Source organism: Lates calcarifer, linkage group LG4 (genome assembly GCF_001640805.2).
Source record: "Lates calcarifer isolate ASB-BC8 linkage group LG4, TLL_Latcal_v3, whole genome shotgun sequence".
Taxonomy (NCBI): Eukaryota; Metazoa; Chordata; class Actinopteri; family Centropomidae; genus Lates; species Lates calcarifer.
Window position 1 is genome coordinate 10,326,771 of NC_066836.1, and position 15,231 is coordinate 10,342,001.

A 15,231-nucleotide genomic window follows, 5' to 3' on the forward strand; every position below is an offset into this window, starting at 1 on the left:
CCTGTTGTCACATTTGGATGGCTCCTTCATAAATTGATGGTGTGATTCCTACAATTTCGGGACAGGCCTGAATGACAAAATATGCAACACAACATTCGATACCGAGGTGGCTGGCAAGCACCAACCATGTGCACTGGACAGGCTCTTAGTGTAAATGTTTACAACCCCCCACTGAGCTCAGAGCTGCTGGGAGTCACTCTCATCAGGCTGAATGGGATTTAACATTGCCATGTGTAGTCTCTAGCTAGTTCCACCATTAAAACTGCCTTTGACTTGCTGTCAAACTTCTTTCTATAACACATGACTACTTATCTTCAGCACTGTGTCATGAAATTGGCTGTTGTTAAGCAGCAAGCATAGCAACTTACAGTGTGGTCTTCATCTTTGTTTTTGCTTTGTAATACATATTTTAACAGAGATGTATCATTTAATTCAACAAGAAGAGTAACCGAAGTGTTATTAAATACAACGCCACATGTTACAAGTTAAGACATAATAATAGGTAACAAATTGCATTACAAAGAGTGAAAAGTGAAAATAGAAAGCCAAAAAAATGTAGGTTATATAAACAAACATACATGTTACATACAGTATGTGTATTATATAAATACATATACATATAGACATACATGGAAACATATCTGAAATAAGTGACCAGAAAAAAATATTTTGTGAAACATGAGTTTTAATGTGATATAATAGAAGATACCAAATTTGCTAGTTATGTTGAGGTGTTCTAACAGCATACAAAAATAACCTTGCACTTCTAATATATAGAGGTGATAATGCAGAGGATTGTAAGACAAATGTGTATTACTTAATATCGAAGTGATGTCTGTTGAACCCTTGGAATAAACCATTTCATGAGGAAAAGACAATTAACATAACATCATAATGACTTTATGAACAATGTGTTCTCATGCACATTCTAATTCAAATTCAACTCTTTTATTGCTGTCATGCAAAAAGTTCAAAACTACCTTGAACTTTTTTTTTTTTTAATGTACAAAAGCACAGATTCATCACAAACATACTCAGTAATTGTATAAGGACAGGTATATTAATGCGGCTTTCAAATGCCATCAGCTGAAATTCAAAGACACATTATAATGGCTTTTCTTTGCATGTCAACATATGCTGGAGGCACTAAATTAAGGTTTAGATGAGTAAATGTGAAATATCAAAATGATGTCAGAGACGACTCACAAAGAATGTCATACAGTCTCAGATCTTGCTCTTTGTCACTGATATCTCCTGCATTTGAAGATAATACACAAGTTGTATTTGATTTTCCAATATCTCTGACACTATACTAGATAGATGGAGCTGCAAATAAACAAGCATTATTTGTAGGGTAAATATATGCATGAACTTCAAATGATGGATAAATGAAAATAAATAGGAAAGCCTTAACATAACATTTATATTTTCAAAATCTAAATGGGACGAGTGTGTTGAAGAAGAGCCAAGAGGCATTAAGGCTGAAACTGCAAACCAAGGAGTAAATCGACTTAATGCCATCACATTTCCACCCTATTCATGCCTAAGAAAAGGGTTAGGGAAAGAGATTAGGTTATATATCTGCTGTCAGGGACTGAAGAGACCAAGTAGAGAACTTCACCTAAACAGAACGATGATCAAACAGACATGCTTTAACAGACATGCTTCATAATCTCATCCGTTATTGTCCTCTCTCTGCCTTGACTACAGGTTCAGTAGAAAATCTTAGACAGGGGCAGATTAAATGTGTGATGAAATGTCTGAGAAATATGTGAGAATGCGCAATATAAAGATGGTTGATTTTCTACCCACATGACGAACATAATCACTATTAGTAACACATATCCACATAAATATGATAATTCAAAATTTAAACACATTTATTGGGTTCATATTGGAAATCATCAACATCTGATGGCATAGTTTTATGGATAATTACCACCATAGAGATAATGCAGCATATGAAAGGAAAGCTTTGAGGCTTCTCCACTCACTGGGAGGAGAGTGCGTAGGTTTAGTTGTGCATCTGAGCTGTACCCAAAAGGCAAATATGTGGAAAGTTTGGTGACAAGCATCCAGGCGTGTGGTTAACAAGATTGCATCTGGTGAGCAGAAAGTGTAGGATATAGCTTAACTACGTATTTAAAGGGCAAATTATTTTCACATTAAGTTCAATGCCATCAGTAATCCTTCCAAATATAGATAGAAGTATTTCATTTTCAGTCGAAAATAATTATTCAAATACCCTATAGTGCAAATCCCATTAATTTAGTGCATGACACAGTTTTTGATTTCCTACCACAGAACAAAACGGAAAAGAATCCAGTAAACATTAAAATCTGTTGTCTTATTTTGGTAATCTGGCTGCTTACTGACAAGTAAATAATCAATACAAATAGTTCTGAAGTGTCTGAAAATAGACAGGCGATTTAAACTGTAACTAACAGCCATGCATTTTCCAGCTGCAGTGCAGTGTTGAGGAAATGACACCAGCTTTGATGGGTTGTATAGCTTTTGAGATGAGCCTCTTTATGCCGCTTGCAGTTCCATTATGGCTTTGTTCGAAAGCTTGTTTACCTGCTGATAACATACACTGGTGGATTCAGGAGCACCGATCCAAAATCTGCTGCCAAAGTCACTCAAGTCTCATTGTACTGCAGGAGGGGAAGAATGAAATGTTTATGCGGAGGGGAATGCAAATGCTAAATGTGAAATCAAACTATGGGACCAATAAGGGATCAGAATAACTTTGCCAGGTTTTATTTTTAGCCCAGTTGCAATGCTAGCTTTGTGGAACACTCCTCAGTTTAGCCTCTGTGCATCTGTGTGCTTAGGTTTTACTCAGTGGAGAAATGCTGTTCCAATTTAACAAAAATGTTAAAACTGTAGATGATGATTTTTTCAAATGAAGTGAGGAGAAAATAATCTTATTCAATCATGTCACATATTACTTTAATTAAACTGGAAATGACCCACCTGGTCAAAGAAAATACCTGATAATAGTGCCGTTTGTCTGTTATAATATTCAGTATCAAATAACCAGCAGATCAAAAACCCGTTAATCAAATCTCAGCGTTGTACATCACTTGAATATTTTTGGATTTCACTGTTAGGGAAGCTATGGTCTCAGGTCAAAGGAATAGCCCCTTGGTTTGCATATTAAAGAGGCTTTGCTAGACCTCTGTTAGCCATGCATCCCCACGCAGGCAGGTCTCCAGGGGGCCAGCAGGGCCCCACAGACGGGCAACTAGGGGGCCAGGTGACCCTGTCTCTGAGGTTAGCAGGAAACACTAAAGAGGGATGGGCAGGGAGCTGAGGAGCCACTGAGTGCGAGTGTGCAAGGCTGGTGATGGCAGCTGTCAATGGTTTGGAAGGAGAAGCAGACAGATTGTGCGTTCTGTTGGTGCAGCCAGTTCGCCACCTGGCAGGCTTTTCCTTGTTAGAACTTCTTGCTGTTTCTGTTCTCATCAGAGAAATGTTTTTCCTCTTATCCTCTGTGTTCAGGGGAAGTTAAATTTGTCAAAATGTTTAAAGATGTTTAGTGAAATGCAATTGTTTAAAGTATGCTCTGTGCATTCTGCAGAACTGCTGCAGCTCTTGTTTGTGATCAGATGCAGTCAAAAAGCTTTATTTCTGATCCTCGCTTCGGATGTTGAACTACATGATTAAATTAAATTTACTACGTACAGAATTAGAGAATGAAGAGGGTATGCCTTGTGAGTGTTGACCTTGTGCTACATTATTTAGCTGTGTTCTTTGAGAAAAGGGGTATGTTTTAAGGGGTAGGATTTGCTTATAAAAAATAATCTGTAACTTTCAAATCCCATCATAGCCGTAAACACTGCTCCATGTTGTTCAGTTGTTGAGGAAAAAATGCAAACGTAAACCATGAACAGCTTAAAAGTACATTTAAAAATCAAATTTGGCAGTCAGTCCTTGTTCCAACAGGATTAAAAAAAAAGTCTTTCATTTGATATAAATATATGCAAAGAGAGTGGTGTGGTGATCTGGGTGCCAGAGGTGGCGCTTTACTCTGGATATTCTGGCTTGGGCCTGTAAGGGACATAAATTAACATGAATTAACACATGCATGCAATAAGAAAATAATTAATTCAAGTTATCAGTCACCTCTTCCATTCCAGGAATCTGATTGACAAGATAAAGTAATGTGCAAACTGCTTTTCAAAGCTAACAGCCTGGAGCACCCCTCCTATTAGTTAGTCATTCCCTCAGTATCACACCCGGAATCTGTCATTTCACAATTTTCTCCTATAATGCATATGTGCCGCTCTCACCACTCCACTACAGCAACTGCCATCTAACAAGTTGACACAGAGAATGATACAATTCACGTCCAGTATTCAGTTCCATATACAGCAAGCATCTGAGGCAGACGGGTCAAGAATATGGTACATTCTGTTCTCTCAAAATTGCTTTTCCAGGACTCTAGAGAAGCTAGATAAAGCTCCCATGATATCCTTCAAATACCTAAGATGGGTTTTTAGGATTTAAAACACTCATCAGGTGTAAAAATAGTTTATATTAATGAAATTATGCAATAACTCTCACTGAGGATTCATACCTGTCTACTCTCCCATGAATCTTACCGTGGGTCTTGATAGTCATACAAGTTTTCATGTAGTGTTTCTTTAACCAGCAAGAGTATTAAGGCTAATGACCTAAGGTAAAAAACATAAATAAATAATTCATGAAATATGTTTTGAATGTGCAGTCAGTCATACAAATTAAGTTTATCTAATAAATTCTTCCAAATGAATCAACAAGTAAATTTTCAGAATATTATGAAAACATTTGTAATTTGAACAGCCATGACAGACCACATGAGAATTAGTCTGCTCTTGACCAACTTTTGATAAATAGGTGTGTTTTAGCACCTCCATCTTTTAACATGGCTGCTGCGTTAGCTGGTGTAGCCTGTTCACAGCATGTTCACAGCCTGCTATTTTAGCTAGTTTTGCTGGTGCTTAGGTTATAGTATCCTAACTCAGCCTTTATTTAACAAATCTAGTATGGTTTTGCTATAGCAATTCTTGAGCTGTCACAGTTCAGTTCAAGTTGAAGTAAGGTAGTTAGGAGGCCAGTATGTCATCCCAGCTAGATAGAAAGTTGGTTTCAAAGTTAGCTTGTGCGAGCTAGTTAGCATCAGGATTTCTGTGGGTGAGTATAGCTTTAAATTCTAATAAGCTTTACAGGCATGATAAGTTATTGCCAATGCTAAGTGTATTTGTATAACAGTGACTGATATTTAGTATCTGTGACTTTAGGTGGAATAACAAGGTGAATGTTGTTTTGTTTCAAAGGGTTTTGAGCACCTAAGTTACTTGTTGAATTGTTTTGTTTATTATGTTTTATCATGATGTGTGTGATGTAACTGCCCATAGGGAAATATATTGCTGTTAATTTAGTTTGCTTGGGAGTATTAGCTTGACAAATTTGCCAACATGTTTTTGAAATATGACCAAAGGGGCTGAAGTAAAGCAAGCTGTAATAGCAAAAAACACATTTATCCAAATTTGGGTAGAAAGAAAAAAAAGGGGGGAAAAAAAGAGAGAGGATAGTGTACACAAAAGTTGTTCTGTTGCCTGTGAGTGTGGTGTCAGCCGGTCCCAGTCCCTGCGGCCCTCACCGTGCACTGTGCAAGCCTGACGGGAAACTGACTGCAGCTCAGGACATGGCCTTGTTTGTTCACAGTCCCCCCTCTCTGAAAAGAGTTATGCTGTCTGTTTTGAATGGACAGCGTTTTTCTTTGTGTGCTCGATCAAAACAGAGGGCAAAGTTAGTCAGCAAGTTGCATAGCTTCTGCATTCTGATTCTTCAAGCCTCTTTTGTATGAAGTTTAGCACAATGTTTTACACTGTGTTTGACCTGAATGGCATGCTGGAGGTAGGAAAATTTTTACAAACTACAAAATAGAAAAGGGTAGAATGTAATTTTGCTATCAGATATTACTCATTCATGTTTCTGTGGTAGAACTAAACAAGTAAAGTGATCTATGGGGTTAAAAAAAACTCAGCTATAGTACACAAAATGACAGGGTGCAGTGTTGCTGAAATATTTATATGCTTTTATCTGATCTATTTCCTAACCACAAGGTATTTGCCTGTGAATCCCTGGCACTTTTGATATTACCTGAAGGCAAATGGTATATAGATTTATACAAGTTATTTACAACAACAGCCAAGCCATTCCTCTGGAAACTAGGCTGCAGATCAAAGGATTGTTTTGATCTCTACTTAGCATATTTGTTTAACCTAGCCAGTGATTCTGAAAAGTGCACAAGCTTTTCGGTGATATGCAGAGCACCCTTTATCCGTCTTTTTCTTCTGTTAGCTCTGGATTTAAGTACTTTCTGTATTTAGGAGACAACTGGATTTGCCAGCTTTTGAAATTTAGTTGCCCACTGCTAGCAGTCTTGGCACTCAGAAATAGATAACTAGGTATGTTCCACTGCTAATCCTGATCGGCCTTGTAATAGTATTTGCGGACTGTACAGCACTCAATTAGGGCATAATGTGCTATTTTTATTTCCTTTAAGTTGGATTAAATGTGAAAACATGTTTGTTTTTTTTTCAGTTCCCATCTACTGTTTACTGTGTGGGTACTTTGCAAAGTATTGTTTTATACTGTTTCAATCAGTACCACTCTCTCCACACAGGACTGCAAAATGTCAGGAGAAAAACAATGTCCAAGCGCTCTCTCAAAAAGATGCCAGGGCAATCAGGAAATTTTCTGGAATGCTTAAGAGAATGCATATGCACACAATGCCCTAATTCTCTCTTACTTTGGGTTTGGGAAAGATGAGCCCAGGTTTATTGAGAGCCAAAAAAGGGGGCAGATGGCTCACAAGAGGGATAAACCTGGGAAGTCATGCTGTAAATGTGTTTTACAGAAAACAATGAAAGGAGCGGACAAAGCGATTGTGGCAAAGTCCTTTGGAAAATGGAAAAGCAGCTCTCTAAGGTCCAGGACCATGGAGAAGCCGGATGAGCCGTCCGAGGAGAGTAAGGAGGAGAGCCTTTCCAACTGCACCTGTGAAGCCCCCCAACTCGGCAAGAAACCAGTTGGTAAAAGTACCTTATTTTCTTATTTCAAGTCAATTCATACTGCTGTGTCTCCCAGCTTATTTTTTTCTTGTGGCAATTTTAATTATTACTGTGGTGACTTGTTTTGTTTTTTTTATTATTATTTTTTATTTCCATTTGACTCTCTGGCCTGCCATATCCGGTGAACAAACAAACCACATTGTTGGGCAGGAGAATTCCTTTTGAGGGAAAGTGTGTCTCCGATGATACAGTGTTGCCAGAAAAAGACAAAGCAAAAAATAGCAAACACAAAAACAGTCACAGGTGCATGGGAAAAAGAGAGAACCGAGTGAATGGTCACTGTGGTCCCCAGGAGGTCTTTCAGTGTTAGCCAGTGCGGTGGGTGGACTTCTGACAAGGACGTTGGTTAGCAGCCAGGTGGAGTGTGTAACTGAGAATGCTCCTGTTTATTCTTTTCACATGCTAATGTGGCTCCTATGTGACTTTAATGCGGCAAAACTTTTTCTTGGAGTTAACATTTTTGTTGTTTCAATACCTGCTCTTGTATCACAGTAGTGGGCTGATTCAAAGGCGCCACACTCTTTTATATAGGTTTGGGACCGTGCCAGGGATAGAGATACATTAACTATGCTGTGCATAAAGACAGACTGGCGGAATATTTTCAGTGCAAACAGGTACAAACATATGGCTTTTACATTCATGAGTCAGGCACAGAAAAACTGAGCAGATAACATTATATGTTAAAAGTATGATTATGAGACATCATTTTTACAGTTATAGTAAACAAATAGCCATCACTGTAAATACCTAGAGATGTCAGTTTTGGTGGTTCGGTGTTTATGTGGAGATAGGCATGTCATAGAGCAAAATGTTCTAAAAATATCTAATTTTATGTCACATAGCATTTGGCTCTTATCTTTTCTGCAGCCTATTATGTTCCATAGGGTGTAAATTGTGACTATTGTACAGTATCTCACATTAGAGGATTTCTATCCCTCTAAAAAACTGAAATTAGGCTTCTGACGCTCTGTAATGAAAGACTACATGAGGACCCAAGCTCTGAGCAAATGCACCCCTATGTGGACAAAGTAAGAACAGTGGGGTATTTGGATGAAACACACAGGCCATGCAGTCCTCATCGGGCAGTTGTCTCTCTTTAATACTATGCTATCTAACCTGTTAATATAATGGGCAATCAGTATTCGATGTAAATATACTCTAAAATATATCTTAAGCTTTCATTAGTGGTTCATGAGCCAGTTTAATGTCTAATTCTGCAGCACAAAGGAGCAATATGGCCTCACACTATGGGTCTTTCCATACCTTGTAGTGTACAATCTGTAAATAGCTTCAAAGGCATTGCATCTGCCATCTGCACTTCTAGGAACTCTTCTGCATAACCATTAAAACAAGCTGTCTCAGAGGACATCATTCGTATTTCAGCCTCAACCCTGAATTACTGTGTGTTCATTATAATTATAAGGGAGGAGTGTTGCCAGGCTAGCCTGCAGAATGCCAGGTGCACACTTCCATAATCTACCATTTTAAACATCTCGGAGCATTAACAACAGTATCTATGTGTTATTCAGCCATTAGTTCACTCTGGCTTTCATGCTCAAACTCGCATCAGTCATCTGAACATTTTGTATGCCACAACAGACATACAGGAAGAAAGTGCAGTACTTTGTAGTGTTCCATTTTCCTAAGCCTGCTTAGGTTATGTGACTGAGCCATGCCGCTGTGTGAAATTTTATCCCGATACTGGCACTGTATCCTTGTGAGGGAGTCTTGTAAAATAGGTTTACTTAGCGCCTTTGCTGGCATTTTCCGAAGATAGCAAATGCACAAACACTGTCCATGATCGGATTAACTGTTCAACAAAATGATGTAACTCTTTGTCTTTCTTGTGTGGCATAGGTTTCTCTGCTTAAGTTTAGTGGTCATCCACGAGAGAATAGAAACATTTGAAATCCAGTCACATCCTCATAATCCATATATTACAAATAAAATAGATGACAGCCTTGGTTAATCACAGCCTTTTGTCACACAAATGTGACATGTGACTGCCCAGAGTGAATCACTCAACCACAGATTCACTCCATTTTTTGAGACACTGCCTCAAACTACACAACAACAGTCCTTAATTAACACAAGTCCTTATTTTTAAGGCATTTCATTTTGAACTTTGCCTGATGTTCCTCTCTGGTGTTGAAGCACAGGATTTAAATTGCATGTGATAAGTGTGAAAGATTTTTTGAGCATCCATATACAGTATAAAGTACGCTATGCCAAGTACACAGAGAACATGAATTTGCACCTGAGGACATATAGCTATACATCCAGAGTCACAAGGTGTGTCAAGACAAAATGTTAATTACACAATTTATGACAGGAATCAGTTGAAATATCTCCATGGATCTCGCTTATTTACATTTTAATTACTACTATTACTTATTCTTATTTTTTGGATGTGACCATAGCAAGCCCAATTCCTCCCCTACACTAGAAAGGAGCAAAATGACTGTTTTCCACTGGAGGTTTAGATGCTTGTTTATCACTTTTAAATACCATCATCTTTGCTGAAATCCCCTCTCAAAAGAACCTTTCACTTGCTGGAATAAATTCAAATTAAAATTTAAATCCCTCTTTGCATTTCTTCAGCCTTTTTTAAAATAGCTGCCTCCTTTTAGAAAGCTGTTTATGTAGTGATCTGTTCATAATCCAGTTTGTTTCTCAACAGCGAAAAACACAGAAATCGTATTATCACTATCTTGGAGAGATGATGCGAGAAATCAGGAAGTATAAATGTCTGGATCTGTGGAAGTTTTCAAAGTTGTAAAGCTGAAGAATATGGCAAAAGCCTTTCAATAAAGTAGTCTAACACTGCAATTTGACTTGCAAATATACAGAAGTATAAAGTACATTGTGCTGTGATAACTCAAAAACATTTCACCTGCCTTTTGCAAAGCTAATGTTGAGACAGACAATGCGTTCTCATTCAACAAATACACAACAATTTTGGCATGTTTCAGACAACATGTAGACAGTATTTCTCGTATTCTGTAGATAGATGGCTCATCAGAAATGTTGATGTGTGTGACATACAGCTATTGAAGTGAGAATTGGAAGATTAACCCTTGGCACTGTGGCTGACAAGTCATGCAGATCTCTGTAAACAGCTCTCTCTAATCTTGGGAAGTGCTCACCTTCCAATATACTGAGAAAAACAATATCTAATCAGAAATGTAACAAATATAAACAGAAACAGCAGACATTTACATGCAATGCCTTTTGATAACAACCCATTTCAGAGGTAAAATGACGCAGAAGAGGCCATAGGGAAATTTAATTTGCTCAAGCTAGATTGGATTTATTGTTTGGAAACAAATTATAATTGTGTCTCCAGAAAGTTAACCAAGATCTAAACAAAAGGAAATCAATGACCCACCCCCATTAATCACTCAAAGCCAGCTACTTGTGCTGAAGAAACTTACTTCATAATCAATTTCTTTGTTTTGCTCAAAGGGCATTTGCATTTTAGTTCATGTCAGCAAGCTTCCTGTATCTGGCGCAATCAAAAATTGCAAGCCATCCACATTAATGGAGTTTTTTTCTATTTATTCAAGTGCATATCTCTGAATACTCAAGATGATTTTAGCTTATTATGCAAACTGCCCTACAAATATTTTACAGACAGAAAAAAAAATTACAGTTGAGTGGCAGACTTAACTTTTCAGATGCTTCTCATTGCTTCCAGTGTCATTGTAAAACATTTTTTCTGAAGGATACATTGTTTTAGACATTTTTCTTTTAGTTTTAACGACTAAGAACAAACCAATATTTGTTCCTTAGGATCTTGCAACTGAGCTCCCACGGGATTTCTAAGACCAGACAGAAATGCCTCTTGTTAGTTGTGTCTAGACATACTATTACAGCCACCAAGGTCATTATCAAAGCTCGCATTATACACACCTGTTACCATTGTTTAGATGCTCGTTTTTGGCTGAACATCCAAGCTCCTATCTTGCCATTTATAGGCGTGTCTGCTTCATTGTCTGCCCGCCTGAGTAGAAAAGATGGGCAGGGACCCCCAGAGACGCCCAGATCTGGACCTAACCTCTCAATGACACAACACAATGAGTCCACAGCCCATGAACTACAAAAGGCAGACATCGACTGACCAGTCGAGTATTGATTTCTTAGATGTAAGCAATCAGATGCTTTAATTTGAGGGTAGTACATGTAGAGAACAAGTATTGACCAGTAATGAATGATGCCTTTCATTTTTACTGTTAAGTTGCATCATTTAGACCTGCAGATGCTTTAGACATGGACTAACATGTCAAGCACTGATTTCTTAGATATAAAGAAATCTGTAAATGTGGGGAACCAGTAGTGACCAGTAATTGATTAAGTTAATCATTTTGACCTCCAGTTGCCTCAACAACTACAAATTCATCCATTTAAATAAACATTTTTTATGGATCTACACGGTTTTGAGAATTACCGGTGAATTCTTGTTTCCATTCACGCGATGTACACCACAGAAGACCATGTTCGGTCTCCTGTCACATCTAGTAAACCTGTATCTTTATCCACTTAGCCATTTTATTAGTTTATGAGGACGAACATGGAAGTGTTATATTGTTAGCGATGGACAACAAAGTCAAATATAACCAGAGTCCTAGTTCTAAAGGTATCAGTTCAAGGCAGAGACAGAAAGCATCCTATATTTGTCCATAAAACATTCAAATGTTATTGAAGTGTCTTCAAAGGACACTGAATAAACATGTTGTAAGGTTGCCCACGGTCACACACAAATCGCCCCAAAGGGGATTGCTGGGAAGTAATCTAATCATTTCTTTTAACTGAGACACAGTGACATGCAGTGTAGATAATGATCCCCATGAAAAATGTACTGTATTTTCAAAAGAATATTCCCTGTCTGCTGACATTAACATAAAGATAGTTCTACATCCTGGAGCCATATCAACAACATGTACTTATGTTTGGTTCTCCCATATTTGCATATGCAAATATTTAAAAAAAAAAAAAAAAAATTTTAATTCAGTCCTTTTATGTGACTTTCTGTGATGAACAAGCGGCATCAAGTGGTTGCACAATGAGGGTTCAGTACCACCAAGAAGAAGCATTTGTACCATTTTAGACCAAGCTTGAAGCATTATAGCTGAAATTAACCACAGTTTAATATAGATTTTTACACGTCTATCATATTCACTGGCACAGTGTGAATATGCATTGTGTTTTTGTTGTACGGGCTGCCACGCAAAATTAGCCGCTTTGCTTTGTTGAAATTATGGGGCGGGGTGTTGAGTGAGGGGGTTTGTAGAAGTTATACTGCTGACATTTTGATCCTGCGGTGCATTAGAAGAATTCAGTTAAACATATTTGTGTAGGTTTCACAGGAGGAAGGTATGGTGCTCAAAACAACAGGGTGCTGTGACACTTCACTTTGCTTACATAATTTGCAGCAGAATGCAAAAAGCTTTTAGACACAGATGTGACCCATTGTAATACCTTTCTAAATGCAATCAAACACTTTCTACAAATATGAGCAGGACTTTTTAAATGTGAACCCTTGTTTGACATGTAATTTTGTCCAACCCACTCCTCTTTCATTTCTCCATCAGCTCTCTCCAGTTATGCCCACATTTTCAGTTGATGAAATAGCTTGACAAAACACTAGTTTATGTTCTATGCCGACTCTGAATGATTTCTCTCTTTTTTTTAGAGAGATTTGAACAGATGTTAAAGCCAAAAAAAAAAAAAAAAGAAATAAAATGTTTCATTTGTAATGATGATGTAGTGTAGTCTTCAGCATGTTGCTCTCTCACATTTTGTCAAGATTGTGTTAAATGAGTTTTTGTGTTTTCTTCCAAGCAATACTGATGTCTAGTTCAGGACATGAAATAATCATCCCCTAGAACAAGCTTGTTGTGTCCTCACAGCGAGATTGTCTGCATCAGCAAACAAAGAATGTGTTATTTGATAAGATGCTTAGATAGATGATTCTTTACTTTCATATGTTTGTACGATTATCAGGCACAAATGCTGAAAAGAGGGGAGGCAGAGCACGTCTACTCTTCTTTGTATGTCTCTTTCACTGTGTACCATGAATTGGCTCTTGAAGACAGTTAGAAATTAGACTTTCAAATGAGGCATTAAACAAGGTGATGGTCAACTGCCAAACCTTAAGTAATGATATTCTCCATCCTCAAGTCCCCAGCCTTGCATAACCAAAATGCACAAATCACAGAGAAAAGAAGTGAAAATACATTATTATTACATATTGTGTTCACACGTCAGTCTCCTGGGACCTGGGGGGGGGCATCACCGAGAGATAAGCGTGTTTGGGTGGCCCCTACCATCAGCTGGGGAAGGGCTATGCTTGGATCTTAAGGGGGGCCCCCCCTCATGGGTATCACTTTTTTTTTTTTTTTTTTTTTAATCCTGAGCCACACCATCCCACCCACCCCCCTCTTTTGCCCCCCTCGCCCCAGGCTCCACCCAGAAGTGTGGTTGCCTTTGTCATTGTAATCTGGCCCTGTTTGCTAAACGCTTCCACTGTTTACTCTCTGCTATGGGGGCTTGTATGAACAGGAGTCAGCAGGACGCAGGGTGACATCACTTTGGCTGGGGGGGTGTTTGAAAAGCTGCATTTGTGATTTTCTCGGGGCCCCCTTCTTCTTTTATTCTTCCCCCCGTCTCTATCCAGGCCTGTCGAACGCATGAGCTAACTCAGGAGGCTAACATGGCCTACAGGGAGGAATTACACCTAATTACTTGAATAACTGCTAGGCAGCAGCCTTCCGTAGTCACCAAAAATCATTTCCAGGTCTCTGCCTTTTACTGATAGCCAGACTTCTTATGACAGAAAACACTCGGACAAAGCTTTTACATTCAAATGGTTCAGGAGAAATGAAACAGACTGACAGGTACAAACATTAAAGAGGGGGAAATCAAATTAACAGACAAGGATTTCATATCATCTATTTTTGTTGTTGCCGTAGCGATAAAGTCGCAGACATTGAAACTGGTCTGTTGAGCCATTGTTATCATCCCTGGCCATCTGCTGCTGAGGAGTGACATTCCCTCTCATTTGCATGATGAGTGATGTACGAGGAGCTTGGGAGGGCATATGCCCCGGTCTTATGACAAAGCAAGTGAAAGTTTTTTGTGTTTTTTTTTTTAAATAGAATAAGGATCGATATATGAAAAAGGCTGGATGAAGAAGGAGTTAAAAAAAAGGAATAAATCACCTGTGAGTGTATATGTGTGTGTGTGTGTGTGTGTGTTTGCCTGCGTGTATGTTGCATCTTCACTAAGCACACACAAATCTGCGGTGCGTGTGTCTGTGCGAGTGTACACGCGCATGAGTAGAGGCTAGTGCGCATCTGCCTTCTTGTGTGCCTGTTTGTGTGTTTTGCGGATGTGGGAGTAGAGCGAGGAGGGGGGTTGGTGGCTGTTGATGTGCAAATGTGCATCATGTTGAAGGGCTGTGAATGGGGAGGTGTGACGTAAAAAGGGACCCGAACGCAGGTGCTTATCTCGAGGCTGTCAAAGGCACAGTATGTCATATTCCTGGGGACTACCTTTCAAAGCCACAGCACCAGCTCAGCTATCAAGAGACTGGGAGAAAATCAAACTTTTTGGATCACAGCACTAGGTTGGTGTCAAAGTTCCTTTTATTTAATATACTGTCAGTTTGGTCAGCATTTATCATCACTGATACTCTGTATCGCGTATGAGAACGACAAGCCTTTAAGCTCATGCTGTTAGATGCTGTCATATGAAATTCAAAACAGGAGCTGAAATGTGCAAGTGTTAGAAACTTACTCAGATTTACACTTAGATTCTACTCAGCTGCTCAACTTGTGTTCTGTGGATTTTACATGATTATGTGAGATAGATTCTTGCTGGCATTTGTTTTGAGACCCTGTCAGTGGGTATTTAGAAAATTTTGCGCTGGTGATGAACATCGTTTGCTTGATACAAATCAGTGTTCTTAAAACCTTTTTGCTGGAAAGTGAGCGTAGCTTCTGTCCAGGTTTCAGACAGTTTGAGAGGAGATTAAATGGCTCAAACTGTTTTTTGAGATGCATGACCTATTTTTGATCATCCAGATAGCATGAGATACTGTCTACCT

At 38.6% G+C, this 15,231-nt stretch overlaps 1 protein-coding gene across 7 annotated transcripts in view; it reads left to right on the top strand.

The window, feature by feature from the left end:
- The first annotated feature begins 4,914 nt into the window (after window positions 1–4,914).
- The window catches only part of st18 (ST18 C2H2C-type zinc finger transcription factor), a 43,058-nt gene continuing 32,741 nt past the window's right edge, over window positions 4,915–15,231 (top strand). For 4 of the 7 annotated variants that reach the window (XM_018676409.2, XM_051069965.1, XM_018676411.2 and 1 more), the window contains exons 1-2: window positions 5,769–5,904; window positions 6,911–7,085. In XM_018676409.2, the coding sequence (XP_018531925.1) occupies window positions 5,851–5,904; window positions 6,911–7,085 (229 nt within the window). In that variant the 5' untranslated portion in view covers window positions 5,769–5,850. Of the gene's footprint in view, window positions 5,179–5,768; window positions 5,905–6,910; window positions 7,086–14,432; window positions 14,752–15,231 lie in introns of those variants that run through there. The other 3 variants (XM_051069967.1, XM_018676413.1, XM_018676412.2) reach the window with 3 other exon arrangements.